The 24,971-nt window shown below is 41.5% G+C and overlaps 1 protein-coding gene across 1 annotated transcript in view; it reads right to left on the bottom strand.

The window, feature by feature from the left end:
• Nucleotides 1-24,971, bottom strand: part of LOC121581006 (adenylate cyclase type 1) — a 79,905-nt gene that overhangs the window by 49,009 nt on the left and 5,925 nt on the right. The window contains exons 2-4 of the mRNA XM_045224802.1: nt 23,993-24,142; nt 23,525-23,643; nt 10,064-10,175 (exon numbers count right to left, since the gene is read on the bottom strand). Coding sequence (XP_045080737.1) covers nt 10,064-10,175; nt 23,525-23,643; nt 23,993-24,142 — 381 coding nt within the window. The remainder of the gene's footprint in view (nt 1-10,063; nt 10,176-23,524; nt 23,644-23,992; nt 24,143-24,971) is intronic.

Here is a 24,971-nt window from a genome sequence, read left to right as displayed (position 1 = left end):
CTATGGATGGACAGGATGTTGTTACATGTCGACGTTGAAGCTTCCATATGAGGTTTATACCATTCAAAAGGGGGAGGCACCGGACACTGCTAATCTGATTCTAGGTCTGGAAATAGAGTGAAAAGGGAAATGGCGAAATTTCATAGTCTGGAATCCTACCATTGGAGGATAAGTCTAGGAGAGAAGTGGGGACTTGGACTTTTTCCATGGTATGGTGTAACATTTTGGGCAGATCACATTGATAATATTACCTATACTTTGCAGGGTTTTGCAAATGAAACGATACAAGGGTTTAACCTTCTGTCAAATACTCAAAGAAGTCACAGACTGACGCTGTTAAAACATGACATGGCTCTTGACTATATTTTAGCCAAACAAGGTGGCTTATGTTTGGCTATGAACTTGACGGGGGATGATTGTTATACTTTGATCCCCGATAGTTCCGATAATATCACTAGTGTTATATATGCATTGAAGAATATAAGGGATGCGTTTGGTCGATCTGAAGGAGCTGGATGGTCAGCGAAGGCTTGGTTGCAAGATCAGTTAGGCCCAGTGGGAGCAGTGATAGTTCAGATTTTAGTAGCAGCTCTTGTAGCGCTGTGTGTGATGTTTTGCTTTTGGACTTTGTTATTGACTTTTGCGAAGGCTATGATATTGAGATGGGTTGGAGTTGTGATGCCTGGAGACAACACTCAGATGCCGTTGTTAACTGTTACTGATCTAGATGGAGATAAACAAGTGGGACTGGATGGAGTATTGATGGATAGATATCCATTTTGAATATCCAATCATTTTTCACGTCTTTACATATTATTGTGATATTTAGTATTTTCTTATGAATCAAAGGGGGGAAATGGAATGTGATTCATTTTATATATCATTTTTATATTATTGTTGATATTTATGTTTTAATTTGCATGTGTTGTTTTGCAAAAGATACTGGTTGGTGTTTTCTTTTCTTCCAGAAGCACATGGGGGAATGTGTAGAGGGGATTCAAATACTCAAACATGGACAATATGAATGGACTGGAGGAAGTGGAACAAGGAAGGTGTGGAAATGTTCAGATTCCATCATCGACGTTGCATTAAAAGTCGACACTGCTGAGGAGATGCAGTGTAGTGGACTACATTCCAGTGTCTGCAATGATATATAGACATATTTGCATGTGTAATACATAATTTGTGTCATATTCTTTCTGTATTAATTTTTGAAGAATGATGTTTTCTGTTGTTGGGTACATGTGGGGACCTCAGATGTTTTTGTTTTTTCGTGGATGCTTAGGGATATTGGGTCTAGGCAGGGACAGAGAGAATCCACAGGAGGGTCCGATGGGTCGACCAGCCTGAATGTGGACATTTTTGATTGTATTTTGTTTTCTGAGGCTTTCATGTGTATTCAATTGCATCAGAGTTTAAAATGCATTGATAAATATTTATAAATTGATCTGGAGTACTTAGGTGGTCGCCTGGGGCAGAGGGGCCGTGAGAGAATTTTACTGTCTTGATTGATTGATGGATCTTTGGAAAGAAAGCTGCCAGACAGGTTTTTCGCTCTTACACTTTTGTTCACACTACATACATTTTGTTTTATTGTTAAAGTTACACAAGATTTGTCATAATCCTATTCTTTTTGTTTTCGAGACTTAATTAGTCTCAAAGGGGGGAAATATGTAGTATCTAAACAGTTTATGATTTTGCTGACGTTTGCAAATGGTGTGTTAGAGGAATTTGGCTCTGCTTGCGGAAACATCTGGAAAACATTACTATAGGGGCCCCCTAAGACAGAGGAGATTCAGATGTGTAAAAAACCACCCATATTATGTTACATATTATAAATACCATGGTTGGAACAAAGGACGGAGAGAATAACATATTAGAGATTGGGTCAGTTGTTCTCCAGATGTCTGCAGGAATCTGTAAATTGATACTGTAATCTTTGATGTAATAAACCATTATAATCAAGGACAGTGTCAGCGGATTTCTTGTAATCACAGCATATCAGCATCGTTGTCTTGACACCACACTACCAAATACTAATTGAGTGTATGTAAACTTCTGACCCACCGGGAATGTGATTAAATAAATAGAAGCTGAAATAAATCATTCTCTCTACTATTATTCTGACATTTCACATTCTTAAAATAAAGTGGTGATCCTAACTGACCTAAGACAGGACATTTTTACTCGGATTGAATGTCAGGAATTGTGAAAAACTGAGTTTAAATGTATTTGGCTAATGTGTATGTAAACTTCCGACTTCAACTGTATATATTTTTTTGTCAATTTCAATTCACCCCATACTTTTAAAAAAAACTGTTGCTGTGTGGTTGAGTGTGTAAAATTCCAATGTAATTCCAATGAAATGTACCATCTTACTGCCCCTGAAGTCGGGGCTTCATCAACTCCCGCTTCCACCTGTCCCACTTTCACTCCTTCGCTGTCTCTTCCTGTTTCTAATCTATCTAAATAAAGCATTAAAATGTTGAATTCCAGAACAAATATTCTCCATAGGCCCTTATCATCAATCAATATTTAGGCTATAAACCATTTGCATTTTTTAACAATTTGATTGCATGAGAGACACAGTAAAAAAAAGTTTTACAAAACTATGCCAGGAAAAACTATGCCCTAGCTATTTAAATATAGCCAATGCGATAGGAGACACGTAGCCTAATTTCTAATAAGACAGTAGTATTGATTGAACAATCATACTATATATAGAACAAATACAAACTCCCTCAAACTTATACCATCAACCCTCCAAAGCCCAAAGCTAATCTCAGCTAACTACTCAGACCCAGCCAGGTAGAATGAGCAGCGTTACCTAAACCAAATAAAAAAGAGTTGAACACATCATGAAAGTTCTGGAATTTCAGAGGAGAGCTAGAGTATTGGGCTCTGTTTGAGGCTTCTAGCTATTTCACTAGGTCTTTACAGCTGTGTGAATGCAGAAACAACAGAGGTTATACATCTTCATTAGGACTTGTGAGACTCCCCTTCACTTCCTTTGTTCCTTCGGGCCCCTACACACACACAGAGCCATTTCAAATAGACAACTTAGGCAATTACACTGTGCCAAAGGAACAAGCCACAGAGTTAAGCCACCTGCGTGAAGAACGTAGGCTAAGTGCCAACTGCCAACAGCCTCTGTCTACGTTCCAAATGGCACCCCATTCCCTACATAGTGCATAACATAGGGAATAGGTAGCCATTTGGGACATTTTCTTTTAGTTTAACACTCCAAGGTGCTACTGTATCTGCTAGCACTGGTTAAACTGGGGGGTATTCTCTTACTGTACAACAGGAGCGGTACTGTACTAATAGACCAAGCCAACTACAAGGAAATATCCATAAACCTATATGATCTCTATGAATGTTCAAACTACTGGAAAGGGAGAGATCAGACATTGATCCAAAATGAACACCCTCTATTATAAGGAGAGGCGCAACTAGGCTCTCTGCTAGTAAAAATGTATGAACGTACTCCACTATATAAACAACCACACCTAAACTCTATCTTTTTAATATAAACAAATGTGAGCAACCAGGGGTGAAACTAGGGTGAAAGCAGGTTGAAACGTCCCGGTGTGGGTTATCTAAGGGCCAATACAGTGAGGGTATAACAGATGGTGGGTTATACACTAGAGCCTGGCTATAGTGAGGCTATAGTGAGTAGATGAGTAGATAGAGGCTGGAGTTGTGGATACGTGAGGGAGAGGAAAGCCCTGGTGCTTAGAAAGACTCCTCCTCTCCTCTCAGTCCTCTCTCTGTGCTGTGCTGTTTCTCTTCTCCTGTCCCTGTGTTAGTTCATCTGATCTGCCCGGTGAGCTAGGGCTTAGGAGGCTGATTCAGCCCCAAGCCATGCAGGATTACTCTGGCCCTGTCACGTTACTATTCCACCCATGCACAATCTGTATGGCCATTATATATGAGAGAGAGAGAGAGAGAGAGAGAGAGAGAGAGAGAGAGAGAGAGAGAGAGAGAGAGAGAGAGAGAGAGAGAGAGAGAGAGAGAGAGAGAGAGAGAGAGAGAGAGAGAGAGAGAGAGAGAGTGAGAGAGAGAGAGAGAGAGAGAGAGAGAGAGAGAGAGAGAGAGATAAAGAGAGAGAGAGAGAGAGAGAAATTGAGAGAGAGAGAGAGAGAAATTGAGAGAGAGAGAGAGAGAAATTGAGAGAGAGAGAGAGAGAGAGAGAGAGAGAGAGAGAGAGAGAGATTATAGTAAGCAAACCAGACGGCACCATTTTCTTGTTTTTTTAATTTACGGATAGCCAGGAGCACACTCCAACACTCAGACATCATTTACAAATTATGCATTTGTGTTTAGTGAGTCCGCCAGATCAGATAGGTACATTATTTTCTTTAGGAATGTAGTGAAGTAAAAGTAAAAGTTGTTAAAAATATGAATAGTAAAGTAAAATACAGATACCGCCAAAAAGCTACTCAAGTAGTACTTTAAAGTACTTTTACTTAAGTACTTTACACCACTGCCTAAACGCTGTGTGTTCCGTCCGTCTTCAAGGTGACAGTGTGTAGTAGAGAATGTCATCCAGACAAGACGGCCTGGCCATGGCCCTAGCACATCAATATTGTGTTATGTTGATCTGTGTCATTGTATCAAATCAAATCAAATTGTATTTGTCACATGCTTTGTAAACAATGGATATAGACTAAAATTGAAATGCTTACTTACAGGCCCTTCCCAGCAATTCAGAGCAACAAAAAAAAGAAAACATGAAAAATAATAACACAAGGAATAAATACACAATGAGTAACAATAACTTGGCTATTTACACGGGGTACCAGTACTGAGTCGATGTGCAGGGCTACGAGATAATTTAGGTAGATAGTCGTAATAGTCGTGCGCGGCCACGACGCGTGCGTGGCCACAATAGGGATTACAAGAGGGGACTAAGCACGCACCTCTGAGGGGCCCCCGTGTTGAGGGTCAGCGTGGCGGATGTGTTGTTGCCTACCCTCACCACATGGGATGGCCCGTCAGGAAGTGCAGGATCCAGTTGCAGAGGGAGGTGTTTAATCCCAGGATCCTTAGCTTAGTGATGAGCTTGGAGGGCACTATTGTGTTGAACGCTGAGCTGTAGTCAATGAACAGCTTTCTTACGTAGGTGTTCCTTTTGTCGAGGTGGGAAAGGGCAGTGTGGAGTGCAATAGAGATTGCGTCATCTGTGGATCTGTTGGGGTGGTATGTGAATTGGAGTGGGTCCAGGGTGTCTGGGAAGATGGTGCTGATGTGAGCCATGACCAGTCTTTCATTTCATGGCTACAGATTTGAGTGCTACGGGGCAATAGTCATTTAGACAGGTTACCTTGGCGTTCTTGGGCACAGGGACTATGGTATCAACTACAACATATGTCAGTCCCTTCCCAAAGGATGCTATGGGAGATGGGATTGCTGTGCTCAGCTGTGTCCATTGGCTTCTCTGACACTCATTTACACAATGATGATGATGTGCGTGTGTGTGTGTGTGTGTGCGTGCATGTGTGTGTGGGAGCCAAAAAGGAGCTCTGACTTCTTGAAATAATCAAAAGGACATAAGAAGAAATATCAAAGAGTCCGACTACAAATGGAAGCCCACAAATGAGTGGAGGGAACAGAGGCATAGGAACTGCAGGGGCATGAAATATACAGTTCAGGGAAGCAAGCTGCTGTGTGTCAATTAAACAGACCAGAAACAAGGAGCTGGTCTAAGAGCTGAGATGCAAAGAGGCGTTGAGAGGAGATTGGAAGAGAGAAAGAGAGAGAAGAGAGAGAGGGGGATAAAAAGCTCTGTGTAAACTCTACCATAGAAACTGAAAAAACACACACATGCACACACGCAAACACAAACACACACGCAAGCACACACACACACTCATGCAAACACACACCCAGAGTCATTAAAAGTTATCGCATAATAACGCTGTATAAATCAGCCCTGAGTATCTTTCTCTGCACAGAGACTGTTGAGACAGAGAAAGACAGAGAGAAACAGTGTTTAAACAATTCTAGAGCAGGAGAGGGATGGAGGAATGAGTGGAATGTGTTTCTTCGTCACATGCTAATTGTCTTGCTAAAATTGTAATAGTTTGCCTAATTTCAGTTTATGTGACAAAAACAAGCAGGTATAGTGTAGAGAATCATTGTACCATCTAAACCGCTGTGAAATATATTTTTTATAACCAAACATATTGTATTTTCAGCTGTTTGAAGCTGGTGTACAAAACCGAACATAAAAGATTCAAAAACAAAACTTAAGAGTGGGAAGCATAGAAATAGTGCACATAGAATAGCTCTATCACTTCTTAGACTTGCTTTCAATGAGAATGGCAGATCTACAGTGCTATGAAAAAGTATTTGCCCCCTTTCTAATTTTCTCTACTTTTGCATATTTGTGATACTGAATGTTATCAGATCTTCAACCAAAACCTAATATTAGATCAAGGGAACATAAGTGAACAAATAACACAACAATTACATATTTATTTCATAAACAAAGTTATGCAACACCCAATTCCCCTGTGTGAAAAAGTAATTGCCCCCTTACACTCAATAACTGGTTGTGCCACCTTTAGCTGCAATGACTCATTTTTTTACATTTTAGTCATTTAGCAGACACTCTTATCCAGAGCGACTTACAGGAGCAATTAGGGTTAAGTGCCAGCGACCTTTCGGTACTGGCACAACGCTCTTAACCACTAAGCTACCTGCCACCCTGACTCCAACCAAATGCTTCCTGTAGTTGTTGATCAGTCTCTCATGTCGCTGTGGAGGAATTTTGGCCCACTCTTCCATGCAGAACTGCTTTGGACGACATGGTTCCAGTAATGCCTGGCGAAAACCAAACTCTGCATTCCACAGTAAGAACATCATACCAAAGGTCAAGCATGGTGGTGGTGGTGTGATGGTTTGGGGATGCTTTGCTGCCTCAGGACCTGGACGACTTGCCTTAATAGAAGGAACCATGAATTCTGCTCTGTATCAGAGAATTCTACAGGAGAATGTCAGACCATCCGTCTGTGAGCTGAAGCTGAAGCACAGCTGGTTCATGCAGCAAGACAATGATCCAAAACACACTATCAAGTCTACATGAAAATTGCTAAAAAGCAACAAATTGGAAGTTTTGGAATGGCCTAGTCAAAGTCCAGACCTAATCCCAATTGAGATGTTGTGGCAGGACTTGAAACGAGCAGTTCATGCTTGAAAACCCACACGTCACTGAGTTAAAGCAGTTTTGCATGGAAGAGTGGGCCAAAATTCCTCCACAGCGACGTGAGAGACTGATCAACAACTACAGGAAGCATTTGGTTGGAGTCATTGCAGCTAAAGGTGGCACAACCAGTTATTCAGTGTAAGGGGGCAATTACTTTTTCACACAGGGGAATTGGGTGTTCCATAACTTTGTTTATGAAATAAATATGTAATTGTTGTGTTATTTGTCCACTTATGTTCCCTTTATCTAATATTAGGTTTTGGTTGAAGATCTGATAACATTCAGTATCACAAATATGCAAAAGTAGAGAAAATTAGAAAGGGGGCAAATACTTTTTCATAGCACTGTATAACTCACACTACTATGTAAATTTGGTCAGGTCACCAAGGGATACCCCATAGTTTAAGATAGAAGGGGTTAACCAAATCAACAGTAATGTTCTTTTTGTCCCTTTTATTTTGACACAATCACAGAGCAACATCAATACACCCTAAGGCGCAGGGAGAGGAGTGATACAGAGGCTGTAAGAGAAGCCAGCATGAAACAGTCAGCAGAGGTTACAAAGAGACAGACTGAAAGGGAAGTGGGATCAAGCACAGTGCAGGCCACATTTTTTACACGCCTAAAGTCAAATGTGATACCAAGTCATTGCTCATTTGCATTGTGCATGTCTTAGAGAGAGAGAGAGAGAGAGAGAGAGAGAGAGATGGGGGGTGGTGGGAAATAAAGAAGTGTGAGCAGTGGGGGAGAGGAGAGGAAATAAAGAAAGACAGATATGAGTGGGAGAGAAAGAGAGGAGAAGAGAGGAGGAGTCAGTTTGAGGGAGGACATTTGGAGAGAGCGCTGTGTTCTTGGCCCACTTCCCCTGTGGAGAGACAACAAGTCCAACAGTTGGACAGGTGGCATGGGGATGGTGTGGGGAAGGGCAGGACTGACGAGCTGAGACTCTGTCCGGTGGACATGTGGCATCGCCCGCTCCTCGTCTGGGACAGGGAGAGACAGTGTGTGTGTGTGTGTCTCAACTTGTGTGTGTGTGTACTTGTGCGTGTGAGTGTGTGTAGCCTGCTGTGGCCAGGCAGAATGAGTCACTTGCACTGCCACTTATCACAGTGACTGGGACTATGGGTCAGGACACAGGGTGGAACCTCTTGTGAGGGAGTTAAAGTCTGGGGACAGCTGTCACTGTGATCTGTGGGGACACTGCCACTGGGGAGATAGGAGTGTGAAAATGTGACAGTTGCGGCACAATACACAAAAGCTTATGGGAGAGAGCTTAAAGCTTGATTTGAAATGTGGTTCTTGCATGTCAGCATCTACTATATACTGTATATAATCTCTCTCATGTACTCTGATTTGTGAGGCATTAGGTTGTAGGACTGTATCTGTGCCTGCAGGCTGACCATGGCCTACATGAATAACTGGTAAGACATACAGTACTGTAAGCCAAGAGCATTGAAGGCATGGTAATATATAAAATAGGGAATAATCACAAAGTTACGGCTTCTAGAAATTCAATCTGAAAACGACACTGTACCACCATGACTGTCCTTCTTCTCCTTTAGACAAACTACAGTCGTCTTGTCTGGTTCTGGTTTTAATGCATGTAAACAAACAGATTGAAAATAGCCGGGTCGATATGGCCAAGAAAATGTTCTATGAAAGCAGAAAAGGGTTGGGTGTAATCCTGTGGATTAAGGGATTGCACAGGCACATGTGCACAGTGCATATAATTGGGGCCAGATTACATGTAGTTAAGAGAGGTGGGAGGATGATCTGCTGGGTGTATGTGGTTGGGGTTGGGGTTGGAGTGCTAGGGGTGGGAGGGGTCTGACACCTCTAACTCTAACACAACAAATATATGTTTCAGCCTAATATCAAGGTCTGGGATTCCCTATAGAAGGGGAGGGGTGAGGCTGCTACAGTAATCATGCCTGTTGAGAGAGGTGAATATACATTATAATGTTTTAATATATTCATTATTTGCATTTTCTCTTGTGATAACAATGATAATTGCAACATCAAAACTGGCCAAAACAGTACTAAAGTACTAAAAGCTTTTTTTGTCCAAAGCAAGATAAAAGCGGCATGGACTTTCACGGCACCAACATAGCAAGAGAGTTGCTAAGAATGAAATACTATATATTGACAGAAGGAGCATGCAAATCTGTTTCTATTGACACTGGATGGAAAGATTGGGACAGATATAACTCATACTAGTCCGCTTACCCCTCCCCTTCATTCAGTTCATTCAGACGATCACAGACGAGACATCTGGAATGGATTAAGAGTCCCGTCATCTCTTCCTCAGATGGGAGCGTGTGTAATCATATTAGACATCATATGTGGCCCTGATGTTTCTGATGACATCACGCAAAGCTGTAATGATAGCTGTGAGAACCAGTCGACCATATCTTACATCCTTAAATGAAGATACACACGATCCATATCGCTATGGGTCAAAACCAGACCAAAGCCTATACAGACCATGCAGCAAAAGGACAGTCCTCTGGTCAAAGACAAACTAAAAACATTGGGCAATTGTAGGTCAAAGGGGCTCGAATTGTCTGTAACAAATAAACATATAACATATTTCTCACTGATGCACCATCAATAACTGAGATGAATGTATCAAAGCACAAATTACCAAAGTAGATTACTTGGTATTCGTACTTCAACAACAGGCACCAGGGTACTATGTTGATGAAGATCAAATATGCTACAGTATAACAACTAAACAACCGATTGCCCATGCTAGCATGTCTATGAGCCAGCCTTTAGAATAGGAAAAGTAGAACTACAGTAAGTGTCACCAGTAGAGGCTCAAAGTGAGAACAGGAAAGATAATAGACTTACTGTGGCCAGCTCATCAAACTTCCCAAAGAGCTCATTGAGAAGTTTGACCAGCTCCTGGGCTGTGCACTGAGACGCCAGGCTTGTAAACCCCACAATGTCAGCAAACAGGATACTGGAAGAGAGTGAGAGAGAGAGAGAGAGAGAGAGAGAGAGAGAGAGAGAGAGAGAGAGAGAGAGAGAGAGAGAGAGAGAGAGAGAGAGAGAGAGAGAGAGAGAGAGAGAGAGAGAGAGAGAGAGAGAGAGAGAGAGAGAGAGAGAGAGAGAGAGTAGGAAAAATTATTACAAGTTAAACAACACAATACAATATGATAGGAGAGAGTGGAGTAAAACAAAATGAGAGAGAGAGTACAGATTAGAAAAATGAGAGAAAGAGAGAGGTGGGGGCGAGGAGAGACAGAGAAATAATAAAACATGCATTCCAAGATAACAGGTATAGCCTAAGCTTCCTGATTTAACAGTATCTCAGACCTGTGATGTTAGATCGTTCCAACAAGGGATAGAGATGAGCATCGCGTGCTAGGTCAGATTGTTAAATGACACTTAGAAAGCGGCGCCAAAGTGGAAGTGAGCATTGTCTCTTTGATAATGTGTTTAGATTGAGATTAACGAACCGTGACAGCCAATGAGATGATCCATGTTCTGTTCCATTGACTGACTGGCAGTGAAATCAAGCAGAAGGACTCAGAATAGCATCATGGATTATTCTTCCCTAGATAATTCTCATAGGGATCAAAGCAGAGCCATGCCCTGTTGGGAGTTAGACAGACAGCATACTCCCCTAAGTAGTTCGCATCTGTTTTACCATTTAGAAATGAATGCACTTTATGTATCTAGTCCCCCCATTTGAAGAAGTCATAAGTATTTGGACAGATTCACCTATAGTGTATTAAATGTAGTCAAAAGTTTAGTATTTGGTCCCATATTCCTAGCAGGTAATGACTACATCAAGCTATATGGCCAAAATATCATATCACAATATCTTTCAAAATGTTGACGGTATTTGATGGTATTGTATGTTTTGTAATAAGTTCTACATTTTCTTTATGAGTTGCGCATGACCCTAGGGTGGCAACACAAAATTATAAGTGATTTCAATTTACACAATGCCGCGTAGGGCTGCACGGTATGGGCAAAAGAATCGAGGCCTTATTTTTTACCAAATATTGCAATTGCAATGGCACTTTGACTGAGCCTGCAATGCTGCCGGCTTCATAGCTAAGTGGAATCCCTTATGCCATAAGGCACCGCATGATTTTTGTGTTTGCACAATTTCACACAAAATAATGGATAGGTGTGCCTAATTATATGACACGTGCATTTGTTTATGTCTGATGTTGAGACTTGACACATGTAAAATATGAAATACCTCCCAAATTAAATGTTGAACTGTAACTGAGGTTTATATTTTGTAAAACGACAGGGGGAATGTGTTAATTTGAATTTCATGCTCATTTTATTATTTAAAAGTGGAACATGAATTGCATCATTCAAGTCACGAGTGTCCCAAAGTTAATGAGTTTATTGATCCCCTCGCCACTCTCTGGAAGTCACCCTCTGAGTTTTGTCAGCAACACATGACAACAGAGAACCCTCCAAGCGAGTTGGTAGGGGCGAGGCGGTGATTTGGGATTCACAATAGTGAACAGTCGGCAAATGATCTCGTGGTCGAGCAACAACAACTGCGCTCCTTGAGTGACAAGGGGCGGGGCTTAGTGAGAGAGAGCGAGCGAGACGACTCAAGTAGCAGAGTAAACTACAAAAACAGAGTGGCGGATCACATTTAACGAACCAAACATTGAAATACCGTTATAGAAGGTTAAGTAAAAACCCAAACTGGTCCGTGTATCAATACCGGTATATAGTCAAATACAGTATACTGCCCAGCCCTAGCTCAGTATTTGTATCATTTATTTTATAGGCCTACAGTCTTTTTTCTCATCTTTGTAATTTTTTCCAATAATTTTGGACCTGACTCTATATCCCAGACCAGCCATATTCCCTCCAGCCCTGACCCCAATAAACAAATCATCCTATTAGGGCCATTTCTGTGAGCAGATGTTATTAGCCCAGTGTTGAGTAATATCCTCTCCCAACGCCCCAGCCCCAGGGCTCATGGGACATTTAAGCCCTGGACCGAGCCTCTCAGACAGCGCTGTCTCCCAGTCTGCATGCCGCCCCGAAGACCGCATCACCAGGCCAGGTGGACATACTGTATTTGACCTCCCCATGTAATCCTCCATCATCTCACCCAGCCAGATCTCATCTCATCACCTTCCAGGGAACATCTCTGCCCTCTCCCTATTATACTAATGTGTGGTGGGGCTGGGTACTGCTGTGACAGCCCCAAAAAACCTGCCAAAACACATTTCAGTTTTATTCAGTGTATAATGGACCAATAAACATTGTATTGTATTGTAATGTAGCCTAGGCTTTCTGAAGCAGCCAGGCGCCACGAGCGTAGTGCTTGTGATTGGAATGTAATCATGTTGTGTGTGTAAAGGCCTGCAAAGCAACTCAGAGGGGGTCAAGGCTAGAGGTGTGTATGTGTGTGTGCGAGGAACAGTTGTTGACATCAAGGCTCTTGTAGAGACTGCCGGCGGTGCAGAAAGAGCCTGCTTGATGAGGTGGCGTGTGGATCGCAGTGATAAAAGCCACCCTGAGCAGAGGGTCAATTACTCCCTGGCTGGATAATGCTGGTTATTCTCTGTGTGAGAGGACAGGGAGGCAGGCGGTGTTGTGACACACACACACACACACACACACATACACACACACAGACAGCACATCATCAACAGGTGTAAAGCCCCCAGAGGGCCGCGCTCTAGGAGTCCTAGACCTGCCAGGCGAGACCAGAATGTGTCAGGTTGGATTCAGGAGATGGCTGTGACGCAACCTGCCTGCCTGTCTGTCTGGGGTTACGCAACAATAGCAGACTTTCAGCAGGATTGGGCATGTTGCCAGTAATATGGGACAATAGAGTGTGTGTGTGTGTGTGTGTGTGTGTGTGTGTGTGTGTGTGTGTGTGTGTGTCCGCGCGCGTGTGTGTGTGTGTGTGTGTTGTCCGTTGGTTTGTAGGCTGCAGGCAGTGGCGGATTTACCAATAGGCAGAAGAGGCAATTGCCCCAGGCCTTACAGTGCCTTCAGAAAGTATTCACACCCCTTGACTTTTTCCACATTTTGTTATTACAGCCTGAATAAAAGATTTATGAAATTGACATTATTTTGATCACTGGCCTACACACAATACCCCATATTGTCAAAGTGGAATTATGTTGTTTTTAGCATAGAATATAGCTCAGTATAGGGCTGGGCTATATGGCCAAAATATCATATCACAATATTTTTCACATTTGTGACGGTATTATGGTATTTGATGGTATTGTATGTTTTGTAATAAGTTCTAAATTTGCTTTATGAGTTGCGCATGACCCTAGGGTGGCAACACAAAATTATAAGTGATTTCAATTTACACACTGCCACGTAGGGCTGCACGGTATGGGCAAAAAATCGAGGCCTTATTTTTTACCAAATATTGCAATTGCGATGGCACTTTGACTGAGCCTGCAATGCTGCCGGCTTCATAGCTAAGTGGAATCCCTTATGCCATAAGGCACCGCATGATTTTTGTGTTTGCACAATTTCACACAAAATAATGGATAGGTGTGCCTAATTATATGACACGTGCATTTGTTTATGTCTGATGTTGAGACTTGACACATGTAAAAGATGAAATACTTCCCAAATTAAATGTTGAACTGTAACTGAGGTTTATATTTTGTAAAACGACAGGGGGGATGTGTTAATTTGAATTTCATGCTCATTTTATTATTTAAAAGTGGAACATGAATTGCATCATTCAAGTCACGAGTGTCCCGAAGTTAATGAGTTTATTGATCCCCTCGCCACTCTCTGGAAGTCACCCTCTGAGTTTTGTCAGCAACACATGACAACAGAGAACCCTTCAAGCGAGTTGGTAGGGGCTAGGCGGTGATTTGGGATTCACAATAGTGAACAGTCCCCTCGCCACTCTCTGGAAGTCACCCTCTGAGTTTTGGATTTACCAATAGGCAGAAGAGGCAATTGCCTCAGGCCATACAGTGCCTTCAGAAAGTATTCACACCCCTTGACTTTTTCCACATTTTGTTGTGTTACAGCCTGAATAAATGTTTTATTGAAAAAAAAAATGTCACTGGCCTACACACAATACCCCATATTGTCAAAATGGAATTATGTTGTTTGACATTTTTACAAATATTTGAAAAATGAAAAGCTGAAATGTCTTGAGTCAATAAGTACTCAACCCCTTTGCTATGGCAAGTCTAAATAAGTTTAGGAGTAAAAATGTGCTTAACAAGTCACATAATAAGTTGCATGGACTCACTCTATGCAATAATAGTGTTTAACATGATTTTTTAATTACTACATCATATCTGTACCCCACACATACAACTATCTGTAAGATCCCTCAGTCAAGCAGAGAATTTCAAACACAGATTCAACCACAAAGACCAGGGAGGTTTTCCAATAACTCACAAAGAAGGGCACCTATTGGTAGAAGGGTAAAAAAAACAAAAGAACATTGAAATTCCCTTTGAGCATGGTGAAGTTATTAATTACACTTTGGATGGTGTATCAATTCACCTAGTCACTACAAAGACACAGGCGTCTTTCCTAACTCAGTTGCCGGAACGTATTTAGGCTTGCCATAACAAAGGGGTTGAATACTTATCGAATTAAGACATTTCAGCTTTTCATTTTTCATTAATTTGTAAAAATATCTAAAACATAATTCCACTTTGACATTATGGGGTATTGTGTGTATGCCAGTGACCCCAAAAAATCACAACTTAATCCATTTTAAATTCAGGCTGAAACACAACAAAATGTGGTAAAAGGCAAGGGGTGTGAATACTTTCTGAAGGCACTACAGTGGGGGAAAAAAGTATTTAGTCAGCCACCAATTGTGCAAGTTCTCCCACTTAAAAAGATGAGAGAGGCCTGTAATTTTCATCATAGGTACACGTCAACTATGACAGACAAATTGAGAAAAAAAAATCCATTGAGAATTTTTTTTCCAGAAAATCACATTGTAGGATTATTAATGAATTTATTTGCAAATTATGGTGGAAAATAAGTATTTGGTCACCTACAAACAAGCAAGATTTCTGGCTCTCACAGACCTGTAACTTCTTCTTTAAGAGGCTCCTCTGTCCTCCACTCGTTACCTGTATTAATGGCACCTGTTTGAACTTGTTATCAGTATAAAAGACACCTGTCCACAACCTCAAACAGTCACACTCCAAACTCCACTATGGCCAAGACCAAAGAGCTGTCAAAGGACACCAGAAACAAAATTGTAGACCTGCACCAGGCTGGGAAGACTGAATCTGCAATAGGTAAGCAGCTTGGTTTGAAGAAATCAACTGTGGGAGCAATTATTAGGAAATGGAAGACATACAAGACCACTGATAATCTCCCTCGATCTGGGGGCTCCACGCAAGATCTCACCCCCGTGGGGTCAAAATGATCACAAGAACGGTGAGCAAAAATCCCAGAACCACACGGGGGGACCTAGTGAATGACCTGCAGAGAGCTGGGACCAAAGTAACAAAGCCTACCATCAGTAACACACTACGCCGCCAGGGACTCAAATCCTGCAGTGCCAGACGTGTCCCACTGCTTAAGCCAGTACATGTCCAGGCCCATCTGAAGTTTGCTAGAGTGCATTTGGATGATCCAGAAGAGGATTGGGAGAATGTCATATGGTCAGATGAAACCAAAATATAACTTTTTGGTAAAAACTCAACTCGTCGTGTTTGGAGGACAAAGAATGCTGGCTGAGTTGCATCCAAAGAACACCATACCTACTGTGAAGCATGGGGGTGGAAACATTATGCTTTGGGGCTGTTTTTCTGCAAAGGGACCAGGGCGACTGATCCGTGTAAAGGAAAGAATGAATGGGGCCATGTATCGTGAGATTTTGAGTGAAAACCTCCTTCCATCAGCAAGGGGATTGAAGATGAAACGTGGCTGGGTCTTTCAGCATGACAATGATCCCAAACACACCGCCCGGGCAACGAAGGAGTGGCTTCGTAAGAAGCATTTCAAGGTCCTGGAGTGGCCTAGCCAGTCTCCAGATCTCAACCCCATAGAAAATCTTTGGAGGGAGTTGAAAGTCCGTGTTGCCCAGCGACAGCCCCAAAACATCACTGCTCTAGAGGAGATCTGCATGGAGGAATGGGCCAAAATACCAGCAACAGTGTGTGAAAACCTTGTGAAGACTTACAGAAAACGTTTGACCTGTGTCATTGCCAACAAAGGGTATATAACAAAGTATTGTGAAACTTTTGTTATTGACCAAATACTTATTTTCCACCATAATTTGCAAATAAATTCATAAAAATTCCTACAATGTGATTTTCTGGAGAAAAAATATCTCATTTTGTCTGTCATAGTTGACGTGTACCTATGATGAAAATTACAGGCCTCTCTCATCTTTTTAAGTGGGAGAACTTGCACAATTGGTGGCTGACTAAATACTTTTTTTCCCACTGTATATATTTCATTAAAATATGAATATAATTTTTCCTCATAATAGTAGAAACAGTGTAATTAATCACTCACGGACTGGTTCATAATAATGGACTATTCCACCCCGACAGAGTTCCCATGCATTGTTTCACGTGATATGACCTCAAGCGTGACTTTCATTTAAATGAAGCTGCAGCAATGAGGCACTTTCAGAGCGGGGCAGAGAAAAGAAAAAGAAAGAAAGAAAGATCACCTAAGACAACACATTTCTTGAGTAAAAAGACAGGTGCTGCTGATAATACTGAACATCGTCGTCGCGGCCGAGGACATGTACAGTATATGTAGCCCATGTATCTGATGCTATCTAGCCAAGAGTATGGCATGAGAGTATGGCAGAGAGACAGGGGTTTTCACTTGCTTGGATGCTTTCTCTGGTGAGAGAGTTTCAGGCACTTCCAAATTGAAGGAAAGGTGGCGGGTGCACAGTGCACTGTTCGGATGCTGGAATTAAATTGGATGAACGTGCAAAGGTAACCTACTTTTTGAAGTGATTTGTTTGACAATCAGATGAAAACATCATGACTGGTTGTGTTCATGGCACATTAAAAGGGAATACATTTTTACAGTTAAATTGAATGTCTTTACTGTAAGAAACATTTAAAAAATGTAAGAGGAGGGGCTCAGACTAGCCTCTGCCTTGGGCCTCCAAATCACTAAGTCCGCCCCTGGCTGCAGGGATACAGCAAGCCTCTTTGGGTATGATGAGGCAGATGGGATTCTTTGCTAACTGGATAAAGCTACTGAGAGTTTCTTTTTACTGTTACTGCATTGTTAGTACACAAACGAGCAAACGGCTCTGATGCATTGCTTTCCTAATTCTCTATCCATCTCTATTTCCCTCTCTTTCTTTCCCAGTATAATTCTGCACACACCACTGCATATTACCTTCCTCCTTTTCCCTCTTTCCTTCTCTTTCCTTCTCACAAACAGACACATACACTGACACAGACTAATGTGCTGTAAATTGAGAGATGAATACAATCTCATTTGAAAGCATCTATTAAATTAGACTACACAGGATTGCATTATCTAGTTTGCAAAGCAGATTCCCTTATCAAGGAGCATTATACTCTATGGCTGGCATTTCATGCGAGGTAATGCTCTGTGACATATTATGGCTTTCTTAGCTTAACTTTGGAAATGCTTCATATTTTTTCTACGTTTATTAGTGCGGCCTAACATTTAAGTGTTTAGTAACTTCCCACACCAGAACCATATCATAATAATCCAAGCTGCCTTAATCATACCATATATTCCAAATCCAGTCGTGGAACATAATAATAAAGTATTGACTAAATTACTGTACCTCTGTTTACTTTACAATTATAGCCGACCTTAATCATATCATTCACCCCCTGCAATAGGCTTGGATCTCTTTCAGTAGATCGTCAGTGGGCACTAACTGCATGTGAACAAGGCCTAAAGCCCTTTGGTGCAGTGAGAGGCACATAGCAATCAGCTGCACTCCACTGAGATGTGTCCATATTTAACCACACACACACAAACACACACACACGCACACGTGCACAAACAAACATGCACACACACACAGCCTTACGCAATACAGTTTAGTGTCCATTGCATTTCATCTCCTGCAGAGGCTTAATCCCGAGGCTAAGCAAACGTCCCACTTCACGTCTCAACACCCCTCTGACCAAATAAAGGAAATAAAGGGACAAAGTGAAAGAGGGAGGAAGAAAGAAAGAAAGAAAGAAAATGAGGAAGAGGAGGAGAGTAGAGGGGGGATAGAGGAAGAAAGAGAGAGAGAGTATGGAGTGTTGGAGGGGAAGACAAGAGGGGTTGATAATCAGGTGAAGAGTAGCAACAGGAGGGTGGGAGAGGGAGAGGGAGAGGGAGAGGGAGAGAGAGAGAGAGAGAGAGAGAGAGAGAGAGAGAGAGAGAGAGAGAGAGAGAGAGAGAGAGAGAGAGAGAGAGAGAGAGAGAGAGAGAGAGAGAGAGAGAGAGAGAGAGAGCGAGAGAGCGAGAGAGTGATGTAACACTGTACATAGTTAGAACACTGTACATAGCCATAATGCCATTTGAAAGGTCTCTATTCCTTTGAAACTTTTGCGAGTGTAATGTTTACTTTACTGTTAATTTTTTATTGTGTATTTCACTTTTGTTTATTATCTATTTCACTTGCTTTGGCAATGTAAATATATGTTTCCCATGCCAATAAAGCCCTTTGAATTGAATTGCAAAGAAAGAGGGATGGATGGATGGATGGATGGATGGATGGATGGATGGATGGATGGATGGATGGATGGATGGATGGATGGATGGATGGATGGATGGATGGAGAGAGGAAAGGAGAGAGAGAGAAGGAGGAAAGGAGTGAGGGAGGGAGCCAAAAAAGCCCTCTGGAAGTGGAAGAGATACTGACGTCCACGAAGAAGCACTCAGTCAACCCACTGAATAAATCGCTGGTCCCCCTCCAGCGCAACCAGTGAGTTGGTCGGTAACATTCTGTGCAAGCTAATGCCATCTGGCAAACACTGACACCCACCACTGACTGAGACACAATGCCCCTCTGTCAGCTCACAAGAAGCTCTGCTCAATGCCAACTTAACCATTACAACAGCAAACACTCTAGCAAACCCTACAGCATCCCAACTATAAATCGACTGGTAATGGTATAGAGGATTGCTAGTCATATGAGGCTCTTTTAACTCTAGTTTAAAGCTCTATTGTAGAGGAAACTGAGAGCCTATTCTCACTATGATAGATTGCGTAGAGATTAAGAGAAAATACCCTCGGCTAAACTTTCGAACTTGTCACATCTCGACCGATACCTCCGGATGTAGCGCACGACACTCGCACGACAGTTGCCCCCTCCACGTAAGCCAGTGTAAACAGAATAGTCTCGTTGAGTCCAACACTAATACAAAATTAAAATTAAAACATAACAGCAGAGCAATATTTTTGAAGAAGCTGAAATGTATAGACATTTTCCTTATATTTGCGACTTGTTTATCAAGTTTTTACCTGAAATTGCAGTAACAGGCTATTACATTTTGAAATTGTCACCGTAGCAAAAAAAAATAGAAAAAAGGTAATCAGTGCTTGACTGGCTGCACTGAGCAATGTAAAAAAGCTGATCTCAACTCCCCAGTGAATTACCCACCTTTTAAATCGTAATTTGCTTTTACCATGATATTGATTTTAAAACGTTATAAGGTAGGCCTACTGTACTTTTATATTCGTACGAGAGGGAATCGTTCATTTTTGATAGGCTAGCGTTACTTGATGAAGCATGTTATAGGGTGTCCAATCAAAAATGCATCTTTTGACCATGGGTAAAATTAAAAAGCATTGCATCAGCTAGGCTGGATGCTGTGCGAGAATATGTCATATTTCTTCTTGAATCTAGAGGACATAAAACAATATAGAGGTAAGCTAGATATTGATTTTGAGACATCACATGCAGTATTTTCATATTTTAGTATATGCTTTTCATATTAATGTGAAATTCCTGTTCTTTTTCGAAGATTTCACACAAAAACAAGCCAATCTCTGTAAAATGTCAAAAGAGAACTGAGTTTACCACAAGCTTTTTATTTTCAAAGCCTTTTACATTTAATTCAGTTCGTGTCATGCGACCCGCAGATACAAGTTTGCAGACGACCACCACAACATGTAAAATCCTCAAAAGTTACTGTGAGAAAGCAGCACCGCTCTGTCAACAGAGCTCTGTGCCTATTACCGGATGTATTAGGTTAGGAAATCTGACTTTTGGGATATAATGTTAATGATAAGTTAGAGAAAGACCCCACTGAGCAATTCAGAACATGAAGAATCATATTTGTCTTGGTAAAGTGTATTTTATAACATAAGGAAGTTACATTTCATCACCAAACTGCGTTTTCAACCACTCTGGGCAGAGTAGGTGGACACCCTACATCAGTGGTCAACAATATTTTCTGAATCAAGATCATTTTCTGAATCAAAATGCAAGCTGAGATCCACCGCTCAGATTTTTTTTTAAACATGACTTAAAAAACGTAAGCCTATGCAACATTAACCAATTAAAAACAGTTATGTAGCAATGAGGTTTGTGCAGTAGGCTATAGGCCTAATTCATTTTCAATGTATATTAGCTATGCTTGAATTGCCCTGACAATGTTGTTCTTCTCAGACCATTTTGAAATTATATTTTAAAAATGTAGGTAGAGTATATGATCACACTGGTAATAGATCATTTGTTGTATTACTTGTGAGGCAAAACTGAGTGAGCATAATAATTAGCTTTTTTTTTACTGGACTGATGGCCTGCATCTGATGGTTAGTCTGACGGGAGGGAGGGGCCAGCGGTGAGGCTGCCTCTCACCCGACTCACCATTCCTCCTCTCTCCCTCCCTCCGCTGATAAAAGGGGACACAGTCTTCCAACTGATGGCGAAACTCAAGTCACACTGCATTATTTCTGCCTCATGCACCAATTCATGTTGTTACTCCTATGACCAGAGAAAGTTAAATATTCCTCTATATTAAAGACACAAGCCGCTAATAATAACAACGCAAGCTTATTGAAACACTTTGCTATACTCATTCATTGTAGCTGCAGTGCTGGTTGTAGTGTGAGTGGAAGTAGGGAGAACGCGCATTGTATGGCTTATAGAAGTGTTGAACAAAGTGTTGACAGTGCTGAATAACAACTTAAACATGAACTTCATTATAAAAACAGCAGCTCTGATATATTCATTGAGTCTCTCTCTAGTCATGGTTGTAAAAGTTTTGAAATCTCACAGCATCAACTATGCCATGCGTTCGAGTCTTTCTTTTACAATCTATGGCTCGAGGAAACTGTACAGACACGGTGATCTGAGCTATCTGATTGGCCAGTGGTAGGCCTATAGGTGCACTTGATTTGCTCTCTGGGCCTGCCAGGTAGGCAGAGTTCTACCTTCAGACACATGAAATGGTTCAACATGGGAACACCTTTGCCTTCCCGGCGCTAGAGTGTACGGACAAGAAAATAAACCCTTAAATTGTCTGCACATGCTTGTGAATTGTTGCATTATTCAAGAGTGGTTTGGTTGCATTATTAAAGAGTGTAATAGGGTTAAGATGAAAAGTTGCTGGCATAGTTTAATAGTTTGTTAATAAAAGCATCCCTACTGGCTAGTGGTTATACTGGGATATACAGTGCATTCGGAAAGTATTCAGACCCCTTCCCTTTTTCCACATTTTGTTATGTTACAGCCTTATTCTAAAATTGATTAAAACAAATAATAATCCTTATCAATCTACACACAATACCTCATAATGACAAAGCGAAAACAAGTTTAGACATTTTTGCAAATGTATTAAAAATAAAAAACTGAAATATCTTGTTTACATAAGTATTCAGACCCTTTGCTATGAGACTCACATTGAGCTCAAGTGCATCCGGTTTCCATTGATCATTACATTTGACATTTTAGTCATTTAGCAGACGCTCTTATCCAGAGCGACTTACAGTTAGTGAGTGCATACATTTTCATACTGGCCCCCCGTGGGAAACAACCATCTCTGCAGCACTCCACCAATCAGGCCTTTATGGTAGAGTGGCCAGACGGATGCCACTCCTCAGTAAAAGGCACATGACAGCCCGCTTGGAGTTTGCCTAAAGGCACCTTAAGGACTCTCAGACCATGAGAAACAACATTCTCTGGTCTGATGAAACCAAGATTGAACTCTATCGCCTGAATGCCAAGCGTCACGTCTGGAGGAAAGCTGGCACCATCCCTACAGTGAAGCATGGTGGTGGCAGCATCATGCTGTGGGGATGTTTTTCAGCGGCAGACACTGGGAGACTTGTGAGGATCGAGGGAAAGATTAATGGAGCAAACTACAGAGAAATCCTTGATGAAAACCTGCTCCAGAGCGCTCAGGACCTCAGACTGGGGCGAAGGTTAACCTTCCAACAGGACAACGACCCTAAGCACACAGCTAAGAAAATGCAGGAGTGGCTTCAGGACAAGTCTCTGAATGTCCTTGAGTGACCCAGCCAGAGCCCGGACTTGAACCCGATCAAACATCTCTGGAGAGACCTGAAAATAGCTGTGCAGCAACGCTCCCCATCCAACCTGACAGAGCTTGAGAGGATCTGCAGAGAAGAATGGGAGAAACTCCCCAAATACAGGTGTGCCAAGCTTGTAGCATCATACCCAAGAAGACTCAAGGCTGTAATCGCTGCCAATGGTGCTTCAACAAAGTACTGAGTAAAGGGTCTGAATACTTATGTAAATTACATATTTCAGTATTTTTTTTATCTAAAAACCTGTTTTTGCTTTGTCATTATGGGGTATTATGTGTAGATTGATGAGAAGATGTATCTTTTTTTAATCCATTTTAGAATAAGGCTGTAATGTAAATTTTTTGGAAAAAATCAAGGGGTCTGTATACGGTACATTTCAGCTGCAGAGCAAGAATCTCCTTTGCCAAGCCCCTGAACACTCTCTCGGCACACGACTTTCCGTTGCTAATGTAAATTGAAATGTTTATGTACATATTATGTAAATTGAAATAACGTTACTGGTTACTTTAATCACTGTAATCACATTTTTCAAGTAATACGCCAAACACTAGTTATGTAGAATACTATCATAATGTGATCTTGCAGACATTGATTCAGCTTTGATCTAACTTCATTAAACAAGTACCATTCGCCAACATAGCCTGTTATCTGGGTAGCCGAACGAGTAGAGAAGACACTGTGCGTAAAATAGAGAATCCTGCACATGCGCAGAACCATCATATTTTAAGCTATCGGCAAGAGGCTTCCAGAGAATTCGAAAACGCAGCCACTCCGTTAAAATTATAATTGGAGCTAACCAATGCCAAGTTTCTAGCCATGACGCTGGGTTGGGAGTTTGGGTGGGTGTCCTACCTGACGTTGTCGTGGCGTTGGATGTAGATCTTGTGGAAGATCCTTTCAGGAGGCTTCAGGAAGTCTTCTTTCATCTCCATCGCCACGTTCCTGGGCAACAAACTCATCAGAAGCCGCTCCTGTGTGGGTGGGTGGGTGGGTGGGTGAGAGAGAGAGAGAGAAAAGGACAGAGCGAGGAGAAGGAAAGAGAGTTATACTTAAAAGTCAATCAGACTTGAGAATATGAGAGGAGAGAGTGTTGGGGGTGGTGCAGATAAGAAAAGTGAGAGACAAAAGCTGGTGGAATAAACGGAATTGAAAAACTGTGTGAATGAGTCACCAAGTGTGTTTAAAAAAAGAATATGAGAGAAAGAAAGGAGCCATGCATAAAGGAGCCATCATGCACATGATTTTAACCTTATGCCTTCTGTTATTGTGTGTTTGTGTATGTGTGTTTGTGTGTGTGTGTGTGTGTGTGTGTGTTTATACCTGTTTCTCATTCTCATCCTCCATGCGTAGCCTCTCCTCGATGCAGTTGCGTGCCTGTAGGAAAGCCTTCCTCTGTGCTCGCTCAGTCAGGATGCGCACAAACAATCCAGAGAGGTTCACACTGGTAAACAGCACCATGTTGGCCACCAGCTGCAAGCACAAACAACACAACATTATGGCACTTAGCATATGCTTCATACGCTTTTATCCAAAGTGACATAGGATCCCTGCAGAAATTGAACATGTGACCTTAGTATTGCTAGTGCCATACTCTCACCAACTGAGCTACATAGGACTACGCTCGCAAGTTAAGACTGTCTTAAATACCAAATACATGATGCAGTTTTTTTCCAAAATCCTAGGGGAAACACTGGGATATTTATTTTCTAGAACGAGAAGGTCAGAGCCGCCAAGACGTCAACCTGACTGTTTTCAATTTTGTAATTTCAATAACTTCCTTTCAATAAAAACCTTGAACCGACCTGTCCTTGACTTTTCCAAAATATGTGTATTTTACATTCACAGAGAAATCATTAATATTTAGTTTAGGAAGGTCATATAAAACATGATACGAAGACAATTTATTTCAAAAGAACAGAATAGCATGTTTTGAGTTTTCTGTATGTGTGCTTATTAGCCAAGGCTATATGGCTGTTCCATGCCAATGAAATCAACTTGTTAATTTAGCAGACATAACACGCTTATATTCATTTCCCTGCCCAGCCACAGTCAGCACATATATTTTACAGTAAGAATATAAAGGAATATAACAGAATAAAATAGAAAATATTTTTTTCCCAAAAGGCTATTGCTGATTGTCACCAGTACTCACATGAGGAAGAGTGGAGCCGTGGTTAGACTAGGACAAAGTTATATATAGCATATTCTGTGCTATTTTGAGAGTTGTTTGGCAAAACTAGGTGAATTTGGAAACCTTAGAATCTGCTCTTTCCGATAGGGTATAGCAATCAAAACATAT

Source organism: Coregonus clupeaformis, chromosome 14, assembly GCF_020615455.1.
Source record: "Coregonus clupeaformis isolate EN_2021a chromosome 14, ASM2061545v1, whole genome shotgun sequence".
NCBI classification, from domain to species: domain Eukaryota; kingdom Metazoa; phylum Chordata; class Actinopteri; order Salmoniformes; family Salmonidae; genus Coregonus; species Coregonus clupeaformis.
This window is presented reverse-complemented; position numbering and strand designations above follow the sequence as displayed.